Below are 24,461 nucleotides of genomic sequence, written 5' to 3'. Positions count from 1 at the left end.
TACCGTGGTTTCCCCACCTTTAAAGTGGAGATAATAACAGTACCTTCTTTCCTCTTAGGGTTATTGTGAGGATCAGATTAATGGAGTGTGTGTGTGCATATATGTATGACTCAGAATAGTATGCAGTTTAAAAATTACACATAAATGTTATTGGCTGTTATTATTAATGCTGTTAATTTATAAACTGAAACTTGAATAACTTTCCTGGAGATTTTCCATATATGGAAAGTATTTTCCCATCAGTATTTTCTCCAAGATATACAAGATAATGTATTCAGTTTATCATCTGGTTTCTGAGATTTCAAATGGCATCTTTATATTGCTATTCTGTAGTTTCTTAATACACATTCAGTGAAGAAAAATGAATCGTTGCTTATTTAATTTGGAGATTGGTTAAACTATTCATTAGTATGGTGGTATTATCTTCAGACCAGGCACATCAGCACCATCTGAAACTTGTTAGAAATAAAACTTCTTGGACTCTACCCCAGACCTACTGAACGTAAAACCCTGGGAGTAGGCTTAGCAAATTGTTTCAACAAACCCTCTTGATGATTCTGATGCATGCTAAAGTTTGATAAGCACTGCTTTAGGAAATAATAAGAACTTTCATTGTGTTTAATATACATGCCAAGGATTACTCATTGTACCATCTGATTTTATTGACATTACTCTCTTGAAACAAACTTCCTCATAGTCCTTTTTCTTTTCTTTAGGAATGGTGAGGCTTTAGGCAATAATTTAACTTTTACATATTTAGAGAATTTTTATTGTATATTTTTAAAATGCCTCTAGTAGATAGAGTCATCAGATCTTGTTTGCACAGCTGTAAAGAAACTTTCCTACCAAAATTTGAAACATTTTGTAGAGAATGTGTGATTGATAAATTGGGTGAAACTTGAAGCTAAAAGTTAGTTTAAAACATTAAACTTATATGTACTCATTTTAACATACCAGTTTTAGTATTTGATAAATTAGTTTACTACTTACTGCCATAGTGAAGTGTGAAAAGTAGGTGTGAGAGAGAGACTGAATGTAAAAAGATGAAGTTTAATAGGACTCCAAAACTAATTAAAATTGAAGCAGGAGTAGGGGAGGAGAAAGTGCTGTAACTTACTAAAATATGTAAAAATGTTAGAGGGGGTTTAGATAACTGCTTAATGTGATATAACCTCCAAAACAGCTGGAATCCTAGATTCCATTAACAAAAGATGAACATACAGACTATGAGAAGTGATGATCTGCTTGGAATCCTGTTTCTTGGCATCATACTTTAAAAGGAATGAAGAAGAACTGGACTAAGAGTAGAATGAACAGAATGGTAACGAGACTGAAACGATGCCACATAAGGATCACGCTCAAAGATACCTGGAGATTTAGCTTGCCTCAGAAGGACCCCAAGTGCTATAAAGGAAAGAGTCCTTCCTTCCAGCAAAAGTCCCTCAGGGTTTATTTTTGCCCCTCCTCTCTTATTTTATTTGCTTTTTGCTGCTTTTTCACCTCTAAAATCAGTAGGTCTGCTGACTTGGGGGCCTTGCAGCCAGGGGAGTCACTAGCAAGTGTCTTGTTGTACACTGATCAGGAAAGAAAATTGGGGTAGATACGTGTTCTAGAAAATGGTGTTCAGACCCTTCTCCAGGGTCAGAACTGCTTTTCAGAGTGTAAAAGCCAAGATTACTCTGTAGGCCTTGGTTCAAGAGAACGGTTTATGATAGAGAGGTGAGAGAGCCAGATGACCTTACTGACAGTGAGGACAAAGGTAGTTATGGTGGTAACTCAGCCCTTTAGTGGTGGAAGAAGAGCATACCTTACTCCACTGGTTGGCTATAGCAGAGAATATCAGAAAGCAATGGTGTCCTTTCTGCAGTATCCCAAGTCTTTTGTAACAGTCCATGTTCATTTCTTCTTTCCTCCCTGTAATGGAAAAGAGGCCTGAATTTATAGTGGAAATGTTTGGGTACTTGTCTTACTAGAGTATAAATTTCTTGAGGGAAAATATCTTATTCATCTCTATAATTCCTACATTACCTGTTAAAATGCCTTGCTGATATTATACTATCTATGTAAAAACCTTCTGAACTCTTTTCACCCATCTAGTTATCATAGTGCTTCATATATACTGTAGTTACAGTACTTACGTTGCATTGTAACTTTCTGCTTTTGTGCACCTAATAGATTGCAGGCTCTTCTAGGTTAAAGTGGTAACTTTTTCATTTTGATATCCCCAGCACCTATTATAATATTTGGCACATAGTAGGTACTCAGTAAATTTGGAAGAAATAAATTATGTAGAACTATGATCACATCAAATACTCGGAGTTTAAGGATAGCTCTAAAATAACCCTCATTTTATGAGCGTGTCCTTTTCCCTCTCCTTTGGTCTCTTCATTGTTGCTCTTTCTACATTAGACCCCTTTGCTGGCCTGCTTTGTACCTCCAGTGTGATAGCTGATTAGCTTCCTCCATCTATGATTTTGTCCTCTCCTATAATATTAAACCTAAGGATAGATTTGGTAACAAGCCCAATATTTTGCCCTACTTTATGGCTGCCCACATCTGTACATTGCCTCTCATAAGAAGCTCAGATGTTAATCTACCAACTGAGAAATCACAAAATAAAGGAGTTCACCAGGGCCTCGATCTCTTCTCTTTTTAACAACAGTGATATGGGAGGAGGTTTTATGAAGCTTGGGAATCTGCTGAGATATATGGGAGCTCTGTCCTTATCTAATCTAGCTGGCCAGCTGTGTAGCTGGAGACATTGACCAGACATGTCTTCCAGCTCAATCTGATGGCAACTTGGAGCATGGATTTGAGGGGAGTAGGAGGGAGGAATCTCCCAGGTTTCTGACTTGGATGATAAGTGTATGGTGAAGGGCTTTCACACATAGTAAGGAGCACAGAGGGGTACAGACTTTGAGGGAGAAGACTGATGCATTTAGTTGTGGATATGCTGTGTGTTAGGATGTCCTGAAACGTATCCACATGAATATATCTAGTAAGCAATTGGATAAAACAATCTGAAAATTAGGAAAAGGGTCAAATTTAAGAGTTCTTAAACCACAAGAATGAGTGGGATTTCCTTGGGTATAATGTAGCATTAGAAGTCAACTAAGAGCAGAATCCAGATTTTAAATGAAGAAAGGGAAAGTTATGAAGAGAAGACAGAGAAGGAATGATCTGAGAGTAAGAAAATACAGAAAAGCCCCACCCCCAAGCAACAAAAAAAATTGGAAGAAGGAAGGATGTATCAATAGTGTGAAATATTGCAGAGTAAGATAGTTGATGATTTGATAATTAAGGAGTCATATAATTTTACAGTGAACAATTTCATTGGGATGTCAGGAAGAAAGCCTCATTGCAGTGTCTTGAGGTCTAATAGCAAGATGAGAAACTGGAAACAGCATGTGTAGGAAATTCTCTTAAGTTTAGAAAAGGAAAGATAAGATGGTAGTTAAATTCCTATAAAGTATAGGATGCAGGCCTTCTTCTTAATCCCTTAATGCCTGACCAGTCTCCCAAAGGACAACGTTTCAGACAGCCACACAAGGAACTAGGACTTTCTTAGAAACCTAGGCCATGGCAGCTTCAGCAGATACTAGCTTTTTTGCTACTTTATATATGTTATGTAACATTTACTTGCATTGCAGCCTCCTATGAGTATGTTCCAGACCATGTATGCTACAAACTCATATTCTTTCTCAGTTTTCCACCCAAAAAACTATTGCCATAAATAACTGAATGGTATTGATAACACCATTATAGGATGAATCTTAATCCATCTATAATTTTTTTTAAAAAACTTAATCATATACAAACTTTGTTATTAGTAAAAAAAAAGATCTTGCCCCTTACCCTTACAACTAATCATGCTGCATTCAGTATGCTCTGAGACCATCGTTGATCATTTGAACTGAGTAGTAGTTCAGTAAAGTTGTTAGTGCTTCCAAAGCCTTAGTCAGAGTGAACCAAATGTTCCCCACTGGTTCTGAGTGTTCCCTGGCTAGGAATTCATGACCTCTGGGTATTTACTATCCTTATACAGTAGCTTTCAGCGTTTTACTGCGAGTACTGTTGTGGGGGCCTTGACAAGATATTCTCTGTATAAGGGCTGTCCTCAGTGAATTTGGGAAAAACGTTTTCAGACCAGAAAGCAGAAAAGCTGTCTGCTGGCCTGGGTCTCTGACTTTGCCATCACCTTTGTGTACTTGTAACTCACTTGCTACCCAAGCAAGTATACAAGTGGAAGTCTATAGCCTCCATGTAATTAGGGGCTTTACTCTATCTCCCTCCACTACCTAGTGTTATTGCTACTCTAGCCGGTAGTTGACAAAACCATGTACCTTATAGGAGGATATATAGAACGCAGGCTGACCATTGGATTTTAGCCTCTGGACTCTAACTGCTGGCTCCCCCATTTTCTTTGAGCTCTTCTTCCTAAAGTCGTTCTAAATGCCAGCTTCTTACCAAGAACCCCCTTAGGAATCTCTTATTCTTTACATCTTTGGTGGGCATTGTCTTATAAGCTTCTTTAGTTTCTCCAGAATGCTAGGAACTAACTGACTTTAATGAAACTATACAGATTGGAGCAAGAACAAATTTATTCTGCTTTCTCTACCTGGGGCCCTGGGAGCACAGGACTGCAGCCATCTCACTAGTTGAGGAAAATAGCGTGAGCCTCCAAATCTCAATTTTTGTTACACTGAAAATCCTATTTTTCTAAAATAATCATGATCCACCTCTACTAATGGTCCCTTTATGCAGCTCAAGTGTCAGATTTCATTCATCTGTATGGGCCATGGATTTTTGCCCTGTTAATCATGTGTTTCACGTATATTAAATGCAATGTGTCTAAACTTGCTACAAGCAACTTTTTCCTCAACTTATTTTTTTTTTCCAGTAAATAATACCACAGTGGAATTGAGGAATTGCCCAAGCCATAAACCTGGGAGTCATACTTGACTTCTCCCTCTCTGACTCTCACCAAAATCCATTCGCTCTGGCTCTTAAATATCTCAAACAAAAATCCTCTACCTTACATCGTAATTGCCACCAGGCAGTCTTCATCTTTTACCTGGATTATTGTGACAGCCTTCTAACTGGTCTTATTGCCTCCAATCTTACTTCTCTTTTATTCTCCAGATCAGAAATATTTTTCAGAAATGCAAATTGATAATTTTATTCCTTTGTTTAAAATTCTTCAGTAATCTTTGTCCTTAAGAGAAAATCCAAGCTTTTATAATATGTGTCTTATAAGGTCTCTCATAACCTACCTCATCTTTGTGCCACTTTTTCACTTCACATTCTCTGCCTGAGAACTCTGTTGGTCCATATTCATCCTCACTTTCACGTTTCTGTACTTAACAATGCTTTGACTTTGAATTCCTTCTGTATTTTGATCAAGTAACTCCTATTCATCCATTCTTTATAATGCAGTTTAAATATTACTTCTTTGGAGAAAAGTTTCCTGAATCCCCAAACGAGATTAATTGTCCTTGCTGTGTGCTGCTATAACACCCTTTACTTTCATGTGATAGCACTTAGTACATTTTAATTGTTAAATCTTTAGACTTTAGGCTCAGTGACCCTGCTGTCTTGTTTGCTGTTGTGAGCTCTTCGGAGGTGAAATGAACTTTCATGGGAGCTTATGTTTCCAGTCACCAGTGTGTTCATGTGTAAGTTGAATAGCTCCAAGTTGGAACTGAAGTAGAGAACCGTTGGAGAGTCTTTCAGTCCTTTCCAGTCAAAGTCAAGAGATTTTTCTCCCCCAACCCCACACACAGTTTTAAAAGACCCTGTAAGTCATTGTAAAAGAATTTCACCTAATTGAAAGTGCTGAATATTTAATGACTAATGGCATATAGAGAACCTAGGAGACAGTTCTAATTTAGTGTACTATATCTGGAGTTTTTGAAATCCGTGTTATATTTTTGATCTCTTATAGGTGAAATGAATCAGAAGTACAAGGAACTAAAAAAGAGGGAGGAAAATATGGACAGTAAGTGATTATCTTATAGATGTGAAAATATTATATTCTTATATAGTTGTTCATTTATACTAAATCAGAGATCTCATTTTGGGAAGATATAGTGACTAATGATAGAAGTGCAGAAGTGTGGACATTCAAAGCATTTGCCTTGAAGTATTACTAAATATCCAGCATAGTTTACGGGTGGGTAGAGAATTCTAGAAAGATTTTGTACGTGTGTGTGTGTGTGTGTGTGTGTGTGTGTGTGTGTGAGAGAGACTGTATGTTAGGGTTAAGTTCTAAAGTGAATACTTATATTTATAATCTGTATAGGGAGTCTATAGACCACGCGTTGATTGAATGTTGAATTTCTCTTTTACATGCTTCACCTTTAATATCTTTCATCTTTTTTTAAGCTTTTCATAATACTTATCTCATTATTTATTAGCCCTCGCCTCTGATTTTGTTTCTTGGTACTATTACTAACTGAAACTTTAGTAGCCTTCTATTGTAGCTTCTCATTCACTTTTTTTAAAAATCTTAAAAAAAAATCTGAATTTGACTTTGTAAATAGATCTTCATTTAAACATTCAGAAGTTTATCAAAATTGACTACATTAATGATTACTGGTTTCCTTTTTAGATTATTTTTCTAAAATCTGACATTTTTATAGGTCTGATGCCAATTGTTACGTTCATAGAGGCATGTTATAAAGCAGTAATTTCCAACTCTGGTTTAACGATATCCCAAGATTTCTTTAAAATCTCAGCAAGTACCAAAAATTATCTCAAAATTAATTTATTGTTTCATGCTAATAGTAAAATTATTTTAATTTTTGGAAGATCCATTGAAATATTTTAAGAAAGTAGATAAGAGCAAATTATGTATTAATTCTATATTAGAGAAGGAAAGGGATGATTTCTTAGAATATTTATTTATAACTGAATAAAGTACTAAACTTATTTAGTTGAGGCTAACTTGGCATGAGTAAAATACTCAATTTTCAGGTAAAAAAATGTAGTTAGTAATATTTTCAGAAGTAAAGTTAGTGCTTAATAATAGATGTTAATAATCGTAGGTGTATCAGTGAGATCCTAGCATAAAAACATAGGATTTATTCTTATCTCCATTTTATCAGCTGTTACTTCTGAGCCTGTATTTATAATTTTTAGTTTACTTGTATTAAGGTCATAACGGTTAAACTTTAAAAGTTTGAAAGTATGTAGAAATGTTCTTATTGAGTAATTTAATTACCCTTGGGTTAATAAAAAATTAAACAGGGATAGTTTAAAATTTGCTTTGAATTTCAAAAAAAGTACTCTTCAGACTTACACATCAGAGCTTATACAGTGTTTGCTATATCAACAGTAGCCTCTCATTATATTTTTCAATTGGCAGCTTTTATTGAGACTTTTGAGGAAACTAAGAACCAGGAACTGGAAAGGAAGGCACAGATAGAAGCCAACATTGTTGCACTTTTGGAGCACTGTAGTCGAGTAAGTACCTTGTGCCTATCTTAGTGTCTTCATTATTTTTACTGAGGTTATCTTTATAAATACAACTCAAATACTGAAATGATTTACTATTACATAAGAGTACAGGATACCTAATGAATATCTTAGTTCCCCCAAAAATATTTATTGAGCAGCTACTATTGTGTGGTACCATAGGAGAAAAAATGCATGATCTCCTTTAAAACACTAATATTTTTAGTGTTTTAAAAATCCAACCAGTTCCTAAAATAGTATAGTTGATTTTTTTCTATGGTAAAATAAAGCAAATGTAAAAGAAACAATTTTGAATTTTATTTTTTTATTTTTTTTTTTTTATTATTTTATTTTATTTTTTTTGGGGGTACACCAGGTTCAATCAATTGTTTTTTTTACACATATCCCCATATTCCCTCCCTTCCTTGACGCCCCCCCCCTCGATTCCCCCCCACAATTTTGAATTTTAATTTAACCTCTCCTTATTGAGAAAACCTGACCTTGAATCTCACTGTCTTCTTATGTAAAATATAATGAATGATGTATTTCAAAAAAGAATACCCTTGCAAAAATCCAGTCCTTTAGCAGCTTTTTCAAGAGTTTTTTTGGAAAGTTAAATCAGTGGAATTTTTCCCACTTTTATGTCTCTGCAAATACAGAATATAAATCGTATGAAACAGATATCCTCTATCACCAATCAAGAGCTGAAGATGATGCAGGATGATCTCAATTTTAAATCTACTGAAATGCAGAAATCACAAAGTACGGCTAGGAATCTGACTTCAGGTGAGAAAACAACCTAGATTTTAATATCTTTTTTTTTTCTGTAACGAATTGGAACTTTTAAAATCTAATGTTATTCTCTTTGATTTTTTTTGAAAGACTGAGGGTATAATTTATGATTGCCTACTGCTGCAGTCATTCATAGGCTCAGAATTTTGTGTGACTTTTCATATCAACTTAATAGCAGTTCATTGGGATATTCTCATTCATTTAACATTTATTGAATATTTGCTCTATGCCTTTTACTATAATTTGGGTATACAGAGATTAAAAAAAAAATCCAGTCTGTTTCCTCAGGAAACTTTCAATCTGGTGGAATGACAAACAGTTGAAATATAATGAAACAGTGCTATGATAGAAACATAAGGAGCAATGGACGTGCACAGGACTCATATCCACCCTGGTCTTGGGTAGTGAGGAGAGGTGTCCTAGCGGTGGTAATGTTTTAATTATAATTAGTTTCAGCCATTATGACTAACATGAGACTAGAGAAGCACTATCCAAAAGAAATGTAATGCCAGCCACATAAATGATTTGAATTTCCTAGTAGCCACATTAAAAAAGTAAAAAGAGACAGGTGAGTTTCAGTAATATATTGTATTTAACCCAGAGTTTTCAGAATATTATCATTTCAACATGTAGTCTATATAAAAATGATCAATGAGATTTTATAATTACAGCACATCTCAATTTGGACTGGACACATTCAAGTGCTCAAAAGTCATATGTGGCTAGTGGCTGCCATTTGGATAGTGCAGGTAGAGATTAGAAACAAATACACGTAATTGAGATTAAAGAGTCTAGGATAAAGTCAAGTTAAAATTTGTATGGTGTCTTAGGTTTTTTGAAGTGGTAGATTCTGACTATGATAGTTATGGTGACTTTGAATTAACTAAGTTTTATTTATCTACTAGAAATTACTCTGGCAGTTTGTGAGATCATGCGGAAAGAAGACACTATTTGCTAACTTAAAAGTGTTGAAAGATTCCCCAAATGGAAGTTTCCACAATATTCCTTTATCTGGAATCCCCAGATCTAAAAAGCTCTTCATAGCAAAACCTAACCTGACCTGAACTGACATGAGGCTGTTTATAGTCTTTCATTATCCTACCTAGTTTGACTGTTCATACTTTTTGCTGCAGAAATATATTCATCTACCTGATGTCAGGATGCTGCCTCAGGCCCTGATTATTATATAACTGCCATGGGAGTTATATCAGTATATACACTATATTATTACTTTTCTAAAATTTGAAGAATTCTGCATTCTGAAACACAACTGCCTAGGAGTTTTATATAAGGGATTATGAATCCATAAATGCTTACTGAATGCTGTTAATATGCAGTTGAATTTAAATTGATGATATAGGTAGAAAATTGTCATTCTGTACATTTAAGTATATTTTATCTGCCCAGATTTGCTTTGTTTGTTTGCCATAGTTTTATTTATGTATCTGAATTATATATCAAGTAGAGGAGGTGCATTCTAAATTTGATTTATACTTACTATTGGTTTAACTATGAGTATTTTTTAAATTGTGATAAAAAACACATAAAATTTACTATCCTAACTATCTGTAAGTATACAGTACAGTAGTGTTAACTATTTGCACATTGTTATGCAACACATCTCTAGAACATATTCATCTTGCAAAACTGAATTTTATACCCATTGAACAACAGCTCCCCATTTCCTCCTCAGCCCCTGCTAACCACACTCTACTTTCTGTTTCTATAAGTTTGACTACTTTAGATCCCTCATATAACTGGGATCCTGCAATATTTTGCCTTTTTGTGACTGGTTTAGTTCACTTATCATTATGTCCTCAAGGTTCACCTGTGTTGTGACATGTGACAAGATTTCCTTTTTTTTTTAAAGGCTGAATCATACTCTGTAGTATGTATATACCACATTTTCATTATTAATTTATTTGTTGATGAAAATTTAGGTTGTTTCTACCTGTAGGCTATTGTGAGTCATGCTGCAGTGATCATGAGTGTACAAATATGTCTTCAAGATCCTATTTTCAGTTATTCTGGATGTATATAACTATGAGTATTTTTACATCTTTATTTTCTTTTTTCTATAAGCTGAAGAATTTTATGTTTAATTATTCCATCTAAGAAACTTCTGTTTTGTGTTTTAGACCATAGTTTTAAGTTTTTCATTATCTAAGGTCAAAATTAGTTCAACAAGTTTTTGCCTCCTTTAAGCTATCTTGGCGTGATGGCTGTCGAAAAACGTACTTTTTTTTTTTTTTTTTTTTTTGCTTTACAATGTTGTGTTAGTTTCTGCTGTACAACAGAGTGACTCAGCTATATGTATACATACATCCCCATATAGCCTCCCTCCCACCCTCCCTGTCCCATCCCTCTAGGTCGTCACAAGCATCGAGTTGATCTCCCTGTGTTATACAGCAGCTTCCCACTAGGCATCCATTTTACATTTGATAGTGTATATATGTCAGTGCTACTCTCTCACTTGCATACGTTTTTTTAAAGGGTAAATATCAATACCAGGAAATGAATTCAATAATCAGGACTTTGTATTCCTTTCATACTTTTATACTTTGTATTTACATTTCTTTTAAAAACCTAGTCGTTATAGTTTCTTCAGAGATGTAGAATTAAAAAACAATGAGAACTGGCTTCAATGGAGATAAAAATGCAGTTTATTACTGTGATAGGGATTTTACTGAAAATTTCCCATTCAAAGTTTTGAATTATCTGGCCCCTGCAATTTAATTTTATTTAGTCAGTTTTTTTGTGTTAATTTAAGCCAAGCATATAAATTGTTTTTCCTCTCTTAACCTTAACATCAACCCCTACAAGAAGTGTCTTCTATCTGGAAATCACTCTAAGAGGTTTATAATATTCTGGTTCATCTTTCAGAGATAATGAATTTTACATTTCCCTTTTGTGAACTGCCTCCCTTTGGCCCTTGAAATTATAATTGGAACTCACCTAATTTTCTTAGTGTGCTCTATGTTTCTTAATGGGGCAATATCACTCCCAAGGGGGCAAAATAACATCTTGGCGGGAGGGTCAAAAAAATTTTAGACGCTAACTGTAATGGTTTTTGGCCTTCCAAAGGGTCACTGTACATAAACAGATATATATCCGTAATGTAAAAAATTCATGGGAGGTGATTGGGAAAACAGTAGTCTACAAAAGGCTCCATAGTGGGATGATAATGAAAAAAAAAAAGATTAAGAAACACTGATAAACTGCATGAGTAAAGAAGCAAGGAACCTGTCAGCAATAGTTTTTATTTATATTTTTGGAAAGGAAACTCCAGGGAATAAACAAATGCGCTGATGGCAGAATATTTCAGGAACATTTCCCCAGGTCAAAGTGGTTCCTTCTGAGATTTTGCTACTATGTACACACTGCTTGGTAAACTTTGCAACTTCATAGCATATCAGAAGGAACTAGTCTGCATCCTCTTCCTGTCTCTTCTCTTGGAGAAGCTTTTAGCTTTTTATGGGGACCTGCTGTTAAAGGAAGATAAACTTTACCCTATACCAACCAACAATTTTCTCTCTTTCTCTAGTAAAAGCAGTATATATAGTTTAAAAATGTATTTCCCTAATGTATGTTTAAATTAAACCTGTAGTTAGATTTATATAACTTTTCACCAAATAGCCAAAATATACAAACTAAGTACATTTTCTGTTTAGAGCATTGAAACACCGTAAGCCTCAGTGACTTTGATTCAGCACTTTGAATCTCATCTTAACTATTTCCAACCCTAGTAGAAATATTAATCCAACGAAACAAAACCCTGTCAACAACGTTTAAGTCCATATTTTGATATAGCTTTTAAAATAACATCTGTCAATGTGGTTGAGTCTTAAGACTCTCTAAAGGGATAGAAGGAAATGTCACATTTAATTATACCAACTTAGGACAAATTTGGTTAATAACCTCCTTTCTTAAATCAGTGTCTTTTGAAGCTTTTTTTTTTTACTATTTGATATTTTATACTCTGATTTTTATTTTATTCATAAGCAGAGAGTCACTCAGTTCTTGAATATGATACTTTTATTTTGATGTCACCTTCCAGGTATATTTTAATCTTTCTGATTTCATAGGTGGAAGAGAAAGGTTTAATAGCAGCTTTGTGTTTGATTTTTCCATTAGAGAATCTTGTATAGATAATAAAACTTAATTCCAAGTAAATTTTGCTAAATCTTACATGGAGAAACCAACCTACTTACTTACTGCCTGCCCTGTATAAGAGAGACATCCTGCTAAGAAGGAGTGCCAAAAATCTATGTATAAACACTAACCAGATCCTAATTTGAAATGTATATGCATTGAGTAGACTATATGGGACCTAGGAAAAAGTAGCAGCTAGAAACTGAAAGAACAGAGTACAGAGATTTCAGATGTTACCTACTCCGGAGGAGAAAAAATTTAGAGTTTTATCCATTCAGCAAAGTTAATTGCTCATTTATAATATAAATCAACACTCTTCAAAGGAGCAGAATACAGTCTCTACAACATATTTAAAATGTCCGTTATACCATAAAAATGTGCTAAATGTGAAGAAAGAAGAAAATGTGAGTCAAAGGGAAAAGTAGTCACTATGCATTGAATCTTAGATAATCCAGATGTTGAAGTGAAAAGAAAGGGGTTTGAAAAGTTTATAAACATATTTAAGGGCTTGAGGGAAAATAAAATAATAATAAATGAACTGATTGGAGAATCCCACAGAGAAATGGAAATTACAAAAAAGAACCAAGTGAAAATTCTAGAGTTGAAAACATAGCTAAAATGAAAAATTCACTGACCTTAATAGAAGATTGAAGACAGCAGGAAAAAAAAAAGAATCAGTGAACTTAAATAAATAGAAGTTATCTAATCTGAAGAAGAAAAAAGAATGTACAGAGCCTAAATGACCTGTGGGACAGTTTCAAGCAGTCTAATTTATGTGTAATTGGAGTCCCAGAAGGAGAGGAGGGACAGAGAATGGGGGAGAAAAGATAGTTGAAATAATGGCTGAAACTTTTCTGAATTTGATGATAAACTTAATTGTACAGATCTGAGAAGCTCTTCAAAACCCAAACAGGATTAATGTAAAAATTCCTCATCTAAGCACATCATCATCAGGCTGCTGAAATGCAACAATAAAGAGAAAACAATAAAAGGAGGCAGAGAAAAATAATATGTATACACAGAGAACAATATATCCCACTGTAAGATTAAATTTTGTCATGAAAGTCACTCTGAATTTTGTTTTTTACTCTGAAATATGTTACTTTAATATAAAAATATTCTACACCTAAATCTAAATCTGATTTAAGGAAGATGTTCATATTTGGCTTTTGACTCTCTGAAGTACCAGTATATTTTCTTGAAGGTATTCATATCCCTACTTCAAAATAGAGGAAAAGTGAAGGTAAAATGTTCTAGGATGAAAATCTATCACTGTATGCCTCTGCAAATAAGTAACTGCAGGATGTATCAGATTCTTCTCATGCTTATCCCTGGGAACACAGGAGAGAGGAAACTGGCCAAGGAAGGTTTGAATTCAGATTTCTTCATCTAGATATATAGGATATAGATTTGAATTCCATTTTAGTATCTGTTTTTGAATTAGCTGTGATCAGATTTTATTTTGGTAGCTATAAGGAAAGTAGAACAAAGGATGATGCCTGGGGAAAGAAGCCTGAAGTAGCAAAATTGACCAAGAGTTACTGTTCCTCTTCCCATAGCTCACTGTTGCTCATTGAGGCATCTTTGGATCATAAAGTAACATATACTATCTTAAAAATGAACCTTTCATAAAGATGATAATAGTATCACTGAGCACTGAAGCTTGACTGGTTGTTGACCTTGGGCAATTACCTTTCTAAGCTTTGGTTTCCTTATATAATAAAATTTACCTCTCCCCCAGGGTTATGAAAAGTAAATCAGATAACATATAAAGCCAGGCACATTCCAGGTTCTCAGTAATATTGCTTTCCTCTCATACCTTTCCTTACCTTTAAAAAAGAGACTTTTAAAGCCAGCATCACAAAGTTAAGAAGTCTCTGAAATAGAGAAGATAGGTATTATTTAATCCTACTGGAATGGAATATTTTAAAAAATATTTTCTGATTATAAATGTAATTGATATTCATTATAGAAGATTTAGGAGATATAAGCAAGCATAAATAAAAACTAAAAATATAATCCCACTGTGAAAAGTTTACTACTGTTAAAATTTTGGTATCTTTTTAGTCTTTTTCTGTATTTCATCACATCTTGGAAAAAAAATAAGCCTTTTCTGAGTATTCTCTGCCCAGCTATTATCCCTCTCTTTCAAAGATTTCACAGACAAATTTCTTAAAACCTTCATCTCACTCTTGGTTCCATTTCTTTTTTTTTTTTTTTAATTAATTTTTATTGGGGTTTGGTTGCTTTCCAGTGCTGTGTTAACTCTTGGTTTCATTTTTTTCTGTGAAATCTATTCTCATCGGATACACCCAGGTTCTCCTGGTCAGTAAATTCAACACATATTTTGCTGTCTTTTTTTTTTTTTTTTTTTTTTAATCTCTAGGTAGTATTCGCACTATAGACTGCTATGTCTTTTCCCCATGACTTCTGATTTTTCTCTTATTTCTTTGGTCATTTCTTATTCTGTGTGGATCCTTCATGTTAATTTATTCTTTAAAAATTTGATATTCTTTTCGTTGCAGTCATGAATCCTTTTCTGTTAATGATTTCAACCACTCCTGTAGCTTCAGGTACCATCTCTATGCTGATGGTTTCAGAATCTGTATCTTCAGATCTCACATTTCCCTCTAGGCTTTATACCCATATTTCTATTTATGGACATCTTTATCTCTATTTGGATGTTTCTGAGGTATCTCAAATACAACAAATCCTAAATCAACTTCAATGTATCATCTATCCCTCCTACAGACACAAATTTGTATCTCCCTCTGCCTACCCTCCAGTACACTCATTTATTCAAGTTGGAAATGGATTCCACATTGACTTCTCTGACTCAACTACTGTATCCAGTCGATTGCCTATTTTATTAATCCCAAATTTTATATATATACTCTTCTTCCACTGAAATAAAAGTTCTTTTTTCATTGCTATATTCCCCATGTCTTTCTCTCTTCCTGGCACATAGAAAGCATTTAATAAATATTGTTTAATGAAAAAAAAATCCCCAGCAATCTAAGATTTTTGCCTAGATCACTGAATCAACACTTAACTGGTCTCCTTGCACAGTTATACTATTTCAATTAATTGTCTATATGGCAACCAGAATGAACTTTCTAAGATTTAATTATGTCACTCTCTGATTTGAAACTCATTGATGACTTGCCATAGCCCTTAGCATAAAGTCCCAGCTCCCTATCTTGACGTAAGTCCTTCATGAACTGAAATCCTTCAGTTTTCAGTGTTGCTCCTACCACCACTCACTTTGAACTTTGTGTTCTAGTCATACTGAACTTCTGTTATTTGCTCAGAGGTGACATGCTTTCTTACCTCTAAACTTTTTTTTTTTTTGCGCTTGTTGTTTATTTTCTCTGGAACACTCACTTTTTACTTTATGTGGTTGATTCCTAGTCCTTAATACCTCAGTTAAATGGTATGTCTTCAGAGAATTCTTTTGACCAGTGCCACGTGTTCTGTGGTACTCTGTATTACTCTTTTAATAGTAGTTATCCAGTTTACTATAAATGCTTATTTAATCTCCTAATTTAAGCTATATTCTATAGCTCCTTGAGTGAAAACAGTGTCTCTGTTCATTTCCATTATATCCTCAGCACCTGGCACATAGTAGATGCTCAATACTTTTGAAAGAAAGAATGTCTCTCACACACACACACACACACACACACACGCAGTCAATCTTTATTATTCATGGGTTCTGTATTTGTAAATTTGCTTTCTCACTAAAATTAATTTGTAACCCCAAATTCATATTTGCAGCACCTTCACAGTCATTTGTGAACACGTGCAGAGGTGAAAAATTTGAATTCAAATTTGAAAAATTTGAATGCTTGCGTTCCCAGTGGAGGTTGACTAAGGCAACACTGTGCCTTCTTGTTTTAGTTCTCATACCTTAAACAAGTATCCTTTTCATGGTTTATTATTTAATGTCACTTTTTTTAAACCACGCTTTTGTGTGTTTTATTTTAGTGCTTTTGCTGTTTAAAATGGCTCCTGAGTATAGTGCTAAAGTGTTGGCTAGTGTTCCTAAGTGCAAGGCAGTGATGTGTCTTACAGAGAAAATATGCCTGCTAGATAAGCTTTGTTGATGTGTAAGTTGGCCTTGAGTTCAATGTTAATAAATCGACAATATATATTAAATAAGGTATATTTAAAGAGAAACATACATAAAACAAGGTTATGTTTGTTTGTTGATAAAAATATAGTAAGCAGAGACTCTCAGAAACCTATCCTATATTTCCCATAGGAGTTCAGTATTTGCTAACTCAGTGTTTACAGTGACTTTACAGAATATAACTACCACAAATAATGAGACTGACAGTATATGTAATTATAAAATTTTGCTCATAATGTTTCAAAACTTGCTTTTTCCCCCACATAACCATGTATATATGTCATACACATATTAAAAATGATGAATCTTTATCTCATAATTTATGTTATTAAGTAATAAAAAGAACACACTGTGTGTGTTCTTATATGTTTGTATGAGCATAGAGACAAATATGATTAATATACATCAGGTTAGGGCTTCCCTGATGGCACAGTAGCTAAGAATCTGCCTGCCAATGCAGGGGACACAGGTGTCCAGGAAGATCCCACATGCCACGGAGCAACTAAGCCCCTGCCCCACAGCTACTGAAGCCTGTGCGCCTAGAGCCTGTGCTCCACAACAGGAGAAGCCACCACAATGAGAAGCCTGTGCGACACAATGAAGAGTAGCCCCCACTTGCTGCAACTAGAGAAAGCCTGTGCACAGCAACAAAGACCCAATGCAGCCAAAATAAAGAAAAGAAAAAACAAAAGAAAAGAATCCGCCTGCCAATGCAGGGGACACGGGTTCGAGCCCTGGACTGGGAAGATTCCATACACCACGGAGCAACTAAGCCCGTGTGCTACAACTAGTGAGCCTGTGCTCTAGAGCCCGTGAGCCTGCTCACCTAGAGCCTGTGCTCCGCAACGAGAAGCCACCGCAATGAGAAGCCCGTGCACCACAACGAAGAGCCCCTGCTCTCCACAACTGGAGAAAGCCTGCACACAGCAACAAAGACCCAGTGCAGCCAAAAATAAATAAATAAATTTATTTAAAAAAAAAATACATATATATATATATACACACACACACATCAGGTTATGTTGCTTACCTGAGGGGGTAAGTAATTTTTTTAAATTTATCCTTATATTGTCTCTCTGGTTGCAGTGAACATATGTTTCTTGTACAGATACTCTTGTAAAACATGAATTTTAATGATTACATTTCCTTTTGTGAAAGGAATAAAGTTTCGACTAATTATGGCCTTGTATTTTCCTACATTTCAGATAGTCAGCGTCTGCAGTTGGATCTACAAAAAATGGAGCTTCTGGAAAGTAAAATGACTGAGGAACAACAGTCTCTAAAAAGCAAAATTAAGCAAATGATAACTGATCTGGAGACATATAATGATTTGCCAGCTTTAAAATCATCAGGTGAAGAAAAGAAAAAGGTAAATGGTAACAGTCCTATGAAATTGTAATTCAAATTGTTTTTTTCTTGATTAAATTTAATAATATATGTATTTTTAAAAATTTACAAAATTTATTATTTTCAGTTAACTATTTGATATATAAGCTAAGAAAAAATAAAGAAGTTTATATGTATAGTAGGAATTTAGAATGATTTAAGTTTCAAAACAGAAAACAAAAATTGAAAAGCAATAAATATAAACTTTGTTAAATGCACATTTGATTATGATGTTCTTCTACTCCAGACTTCTCAGTGGCATTGCCATTTACAATAATTTAAAGTAAATCTGGTGGAGAACGAGCACATATGGCAGCCCTAATAAGTTATTATTAATATAGTTTATATTAATTTAGTAATAGTTAAATTATTTATAAATTAATAGTTAATTTATTATAGTTAAAAGGATATTTTTGCAAGCAGGTTTTAGAGTAATTGTAGCCTTGGTAGAATTTTATCAGAGTGTTATTGAAATTATTTAAGTCAAATGCTATTTATATTGGTATCTGCTAAAGCCTATTTACTTCTGTTTGGTTGAATCTATCTAGAAATTACATAAGGAGAGAGCAGTATTATCAACCCGCAGAAATGCCTTTAAAAAAATAATGGAGACTCTAAACACAAAGTATGAGACACTAAAAACAGAATTGCAAGAAAACGAGACACATTCTCAGGTAAAAAGAAAAAAAACAGCTAAAATTCATTTCTATTTTTAGGTTATCCAGCCTGTTCTCTTAATCTATATTTTCACTCCCAAAGCAATCCATTCCTTTTTTTTTTTTTTCACCTGCTTTATTTACCTTCCAGATTTTCTGGCTTTGAAGATAGCTAGATTCTGTACAGTCTCCACTCAGAATGAATTTACTGCTGCTTTCCTGCCTTCTATAAACTTATATCGAAGTCCAACTCTATGCTAGGCACCATTCTGGGCACTGCCATTATAGTAATAGCTTTTAAAATTTTTGAAAGTAAAGTGTTTTTAATGCAGAAACTTTGCTAATACCTAAATGCCACAGATAACAAAAATGAGCAATAATGACTAATATCCCACCACCCAGAAGAGATGATTGTATGTATATGTAGATAGATACTTCTAGTCTGTATGTATATGTTCTGTGTATACTTACTTTATACATATACATACATGTACACATTTATTTCTGTATATTTATAGAAATGGTACCATATTGTACCTATTATTTGGAAACTTGTTTTTCATTATTAACTATGCATCATAAATACTTGTCAGTTGATTTTTTAAAAATATGATTCTATATAATATTTGACTATATGGATATAGCATAATTTACTGAGTCAATTCCAAATTGTTGGACATTTAGGTTATTTCTCGTTTTAAAACTATTCAAATAATGCTATGAAGAGCAGTCCTATTCTTGAATTTCTTTATTAACATCTCTGATTATTTACACAGATGCACAGACAAACCCCCTTTTCGTATCACTCATGCTGTTTTTGTTTTTGTTTTATTTATTGGCTGTGTTGGGTCTTCATTGCTACACACAGGCTTTCTTTAGTTGTGGCGAGCAGGGGCTACTCTTTCGTTGTGGTGCTTGGGCTTCTTATTGTGGTAGCTTCTCTTGTTGTGGAGCACTGGCTCTAGGCACACAGGCTTCAGTAGTTCTGGCACACGGGCTTAGCTGCTTCGCAGCATGTGGGGTCTTCCCGGCCCAGGGATCGAACCCTTGTCCCCAGCATTGGCAGGTGGATTCTTAACCACTGCACCACCATATCACTCATGCTGCTGATAATTACCTCAGCAGGGTCTGACGTCTTCTAGATTGAGAGCTCTTTCTGAGGGCAGAAATGATGTCTGTTTCACTCACTTTCTCCCCAGCATTAAACTAGTGGTTGACACGTAATAGCTGTTAAATAAGTATTTGCTGGAGGATTAAATGAAGCATGCGTGTCATGTACAAAATCAGTAATTATGATCTAATAAAGGTTGGTCAGTCTCACATCTAATTAGTCTGTGTTAGCAATTTGCAGCTATGATGTAGTAATGCTAAATGCATTAAATTTTTTCTTCCTTTGTGTAGTAATATGATCATGATAGACAACCATCATTAACATTTTGGTGTAATATCCTTGTAAACTTTTTTCCTTTGTAATTACACACCCTTAATTATATTGTTTTTACAAATAATGAAATCATTCTATGAGTACAGTCTTTAAGCATTTATTTTCGTACTTAAATGTTTTCAAGGTCTTTTTTTGATGATATTTTTATGACATCAGTTATTTCATTATATGGATGTACCATTTTAAAAAAAAAGATACACCTTCTGTTCTTCTTGAAAAGGGTGGACTCTCATCAGAGTTTGCCACAACTGATAAAAGCTTAGAAGTCACTAATTTACATATTTCAAATTTATTAGTCAGTTACTCTGTCTCTACTTTGTAATATACAAGTCTAGTTATAGACTTGTAAATAGCAAAATTATCTTAGTCTGTTTAGAATGGGAATAGATACTGGAGAAGAAACCTAAGAAAAAGTTTATGAAGCCATTGTCTTATAGTTTATAGGAAAAAATACTGATATTTTTATATGGATTTTTGGCCCTCCTCTTCCACTGAATAGATCATTTAAAGAGGAAAACATTTGTGTTTTAAACCAGTCAGTGGCTACCTTGTTTATTCCCACATTAAGTGCTAATCTTATTCTTAACCCCACATACAGGAATTTGTAACATAAACCACAGTTTACAATGCTTCTCTGTATTAATTGTTGCCTTTTGAGAATCCGAAGTGTTTGAATCAAATCCTGGTCTCCCTATCTTTTGCAAAATTTTCTCGAAAATTTTGAAATCTATAAATAATTTTACATAATAGACCTTTTTTTAGTGGTTATTTATTTGAAATCATTTAAACATATTTACATTGGAACAAACTGTAAAACTCCTAGAGGAAGACATAGAGGAAAAGCTCCTTGACATTAGTCTTGGCAACAAGTTTTTTATTACAACACTAAAAGCATAAGCAACAGAGGCAAAAATAAATAAGTGGGTCCACATCAAATCAAAAAGTTTCTGAACAGCAAATGAAACAATCAACAAAATGAAAAAGCAACTTACAGGATGGGAGAAAATATTTGCAAGTCATATATCTCATAAGAGGTTAATCCAAGACATATAAAGAACTCTTAACAGACTTTTAAAATAAGTTGTAGGAGAAAAACAGATTTGTGCTTCATGACATCCTTGGAGGTTTAAAGGCAAGTCACTGAGATAGATGTATAATATAGAAGGAATTTGACCATCTGACATAGTGTTGCTTTTATAGCATTATTCATTTAGCACTTAAGAGGTCTGCTGCATTATAAGAAGGCCACCCCTTTGTATGAAACAGAGAGGAAAAATTTGGTACTTGACTTTGCAAAAGGTTATTAGAGATTTATTGTCAAAAAGTGCTGACTGCTTCCTTAAGGCCATCTTAACTTCAAGGTTCTATCAGGGGAAGCTAGATCTGATTTAGTAGCATTAACTTACAGCACATACAGTTCATATAATTAATTAGTTATGATTCATCCTAATATCTAGATTTATCTCTTTGGAGGAAACAATGGGATAGTTGCTACATTAAGAATGAACTTATGCCCTGAAAATAATTTTAACATGAGATTAGAAATATTATTAATTCTGTTTCAATTATCAGATTTTTTTAAATGATTATTACTTCTTGGAAATGTCCAGGCAGAACATTATTGTAATGTGTCATTTTTCAGACTATCCTTTGCTTAGGAAAAAAACTATGTGCATCTTAAAAAAGAAAGACCATAACCCAGAGTTACAAGGTTAATTAAATCAGAAAAACAATTTAATTCTATAACAGTAAAATTGTCTTTGGAGGAAGCAACCATCAATATAATATCCACATTAGCTTCCTGTTGATGCAGAAATTATTGTAACAGTGCCAGCTTTTTACCAGCTCTCTTATAATCTTCACACTGCAGCTCTGCTCTTATCACAGCTTGTGGAATTAGACAGGAAATTTAGCCCTGGAAATAAGGAAGTTTCTCCTATATAGCTGAACCTTTGACAGTATTAGAATATATAGTACTTTTGTGGCATTAGACCTTCAGATTTCAAGGAGAGATTACCATCATGTCCCATTCTTCTTTAAGTTCTTTTAGCAAAGGGAAAAATCATAAATTGTCTTTCAGTTGGTATGTTCATTGGTAAATAAATATTTTCCAATTGAAGTAAACAGAGTAAACCTGTTGTCGAATTCAACATTGTATTTATTGTATTTACTGTTGTTTAATTTTTTCTAAATTTCATTTTTGTCTATCATGGTTTTATCTCAGTAAAATGCAGGGAGTTGAAAAGATTTAAAATTGAGGAGTTTTTTTTTTCTTATTGTCTCAAAGGGGTGTATAATTGTTTTGAATATGGGCACTGGTTAACATTTTTCTTTTGTGTTTTTAGCTTACAAATTTGGAGAGGAAGTGGCAACACCATGAGCAAAATAATTTTGTGATGAAAGAATGTATCCTTTAAAAAACTGCAACTGAACTTGACTGAGTGATTTTTTTTTTCCTAGGAATTTCTTTAAAGACTGGAATGATTTCAGTTCAACATCAAATACCTAATATGTACAAAACAGTGGCTAAACTATGTGGGAAATAAATGAATAAGACTTAGTTTCCATTCTACGATAGGAGTGTGTGTGTTTGTGTGTGTGTGTACTCCAAAGTAAATAGTAGAAAGCAGACTATACAAAGCCATAGTGTGGCATAGTGACGAAGTGCACAGGTTTTAGAGTCAGGAGATCTAATTTTAAATATTGACTCTACTACTTATAGGTTATGCACTTTGGACAGTTAATTGTTTTAACGTCAATTTTATCGTCTCAAATACAGTTAATATTGCCTTCTCATAGTGTTGCTGGGAGAATTATATGTAACCATATATATGTATATGTATGTATGATTAGTCATTTGTTATTATTGATAATGCTGTACCTTGGATATCTGTACAGCAAAGGGAGAGATAAACCAAGTAGTACCATGAGAAATTTGACCTTCTGGCTTGTCTATGTTTCAGGCAATTCAACTTCGTCTACCAAGATAGTACTTATGACCCATCTTATTTCTGTCAAGTATTTATGTCCATCTTATCTTATGTTCAGTCTTCTTGCTTATCTTTTTGTATGATCATAGAAGGAAGCAGCTGCTGAGGACAAGTACTGTGGAGTTGTAAGAAACATTTCCCCAAAGGTTGTTTCCTAGTCTATGCTTTGACCTATTCAAGGACATCTCTGCTTAGAGAACTAGATCCTGACACACTGGTTGCATAGGTTCTCCTCTAGAACGCTACTGAACGTCAGCTCAGGGCAGCATGGACCCCAGCTTACCTCCAGATGAGATGTGTTAAGGGCTTTATTCCCAGTGTTGTGCAACTTATTTTAAAAGCAGAAGATTCCCATTCACAGTATGCTAAAGTCCAGAATTCTGGTTTTGTGCCACATAAAGTAGGTGATTTTGAAACAGAGTGAAGTCTAGAGATTCACCTGAAATTCTGCGTGGTACTGTAAAGGATGTAAGGTACTAAAGGTACTCTTCTGAACAGTGAATTGTTCTACTGCCAGATTAAGATTGAAATGAATAACATATTAACTCTAAAAAAGATTTTATACCATAGGTGAACTTTTTTGAAATAAGTTTTGCCTGGCCTTTTAGGTTTCAATTGATGCTTAATCTGTTAAAATAATGGGGTTTTTTTGGTAACTATTTTAATTGTGCTTTTTTGTGCCATCTTCAGTTTTCAATAAGAAAAATACTAATACAATTTGGGTCCTTTCTGAGTCACAAAATTAGATTAATATTTGTATTGATAGTGTTCCCCCTTAACTCATGTAATTAGTCATAGCAACCAAGAGTCAAGAGAGTGATTACCAGCCAATTATGAAGAATGTGACCAAGCAGATTGCAGAGTATAATAAAAGCATCATGGATGCTCTACGTAGCATGAGCAGAAACTGAGTCTGAACCCACTGCAAGTCTCTATAGAAATGTCTTCTTGCTGCTAAACTTTGTACACGCCAACTGAAAAAAAAATAGCTTACCCTTAAAGAGTTTTACCTAAAATTTTGAATGTTATAATTTTTGTGGCCTCTTTGAAAAGTGAAATTTTAAATAGTATAATAGTTTAATAAATAGTTTATGTATTAAGTATCATCTCCTTTTGTATTTGTTTTTGTTTTGTGTGGGTGATAAAAATGTCTCAAAGAACTAGGAGATAAACTCAAATTGGCCATTGTTATTCATTTATTGATATAATCTCTCTATGGCAGCAAATGAGATCATCTTTTCATATGGCAAGCCTAGGAGGGATGCATGGAGTGTGATTCTGATTTAGCACTTATCAACCTTGCCAGTTTTTGCTTCTAGAAAGAAGATAGTAAGAATAGAAGGGAGATATTTAGTTTTGAGCTTTACTTCTCAAATAGGATATATTTGATGTGTTTTCAGGCATATAAAGTCACAGGCAAATATATAACTTTTTTTATATATCAGTTATTCCTA

General features: G+C 34.0%; 1 protein-coding gene across 3 annotated transcripts in view; it reads left to right on the top strand.

Moving 5' to 3' along the window:
• The window catches only part of IFT74 (intraflagellar transport 74), a 76,570-nt gene extending 52,407 nt beyond the window's left edge, over positions 1-24,163 (top strand). Inside the window, exons 14-20 of one of the 3 annotated variants that reach the window (XM_057720309.1) lie at positions 5,945-5,998; positions 7,367-7,464; positions 8,115-8,241; positions 17,737-17,900; positions 18,466-18,591; positions 22,363-22,423; positions 23,800-24,163. In XM_057720309.1, coding sequence (XP_057576292.1) covers positions 5,945-5,998; positions 7,367-7,464; positions 8,115-8,241; positions 17,737-17,900; positions 18,466-18,591; positions 22,363-22,423; positions 23,800-23,918 — 749 coding nt within the window. In that variant the 3' untranslated portion in view covers positions 23,919-24,163. The remainder of the gene's footprint in view (positions 1-5,944; positions 5,999-7,366; positions 7,465-8,114; positions 8,242-17,736; positions 17,901-18,465; positions 18,592-22,362; positions 22,424-23,799) is intronic. The other 2 variants (XM_057720308.1, XM_057720307.1) reach the window with 2 other exon arrangements.
• Positions 24,164-24,461: the final 298 nt, after the last annotated feature.

This window comes from Hippopotamus amphibius, chromosome 2, assembly GCF_030028045.1.
Source record: "Hippopotamus amphibius kiboko isolate mHipAmp2 chromosome 2, mHipAmp2.hap2, whole genome shotgun sequence".
Lineage (NCBI taxonomy): Eukaryota > Metazoa > Chordata > Mammalia > Artiodactyla > Hippopotamidae > Hippopotamus > Hippopotamus amphibius.
Note: the sequence above shows the minus strand (reverse complement) of the source record. Positions and strands in the feature narration are given on the sequence as shown.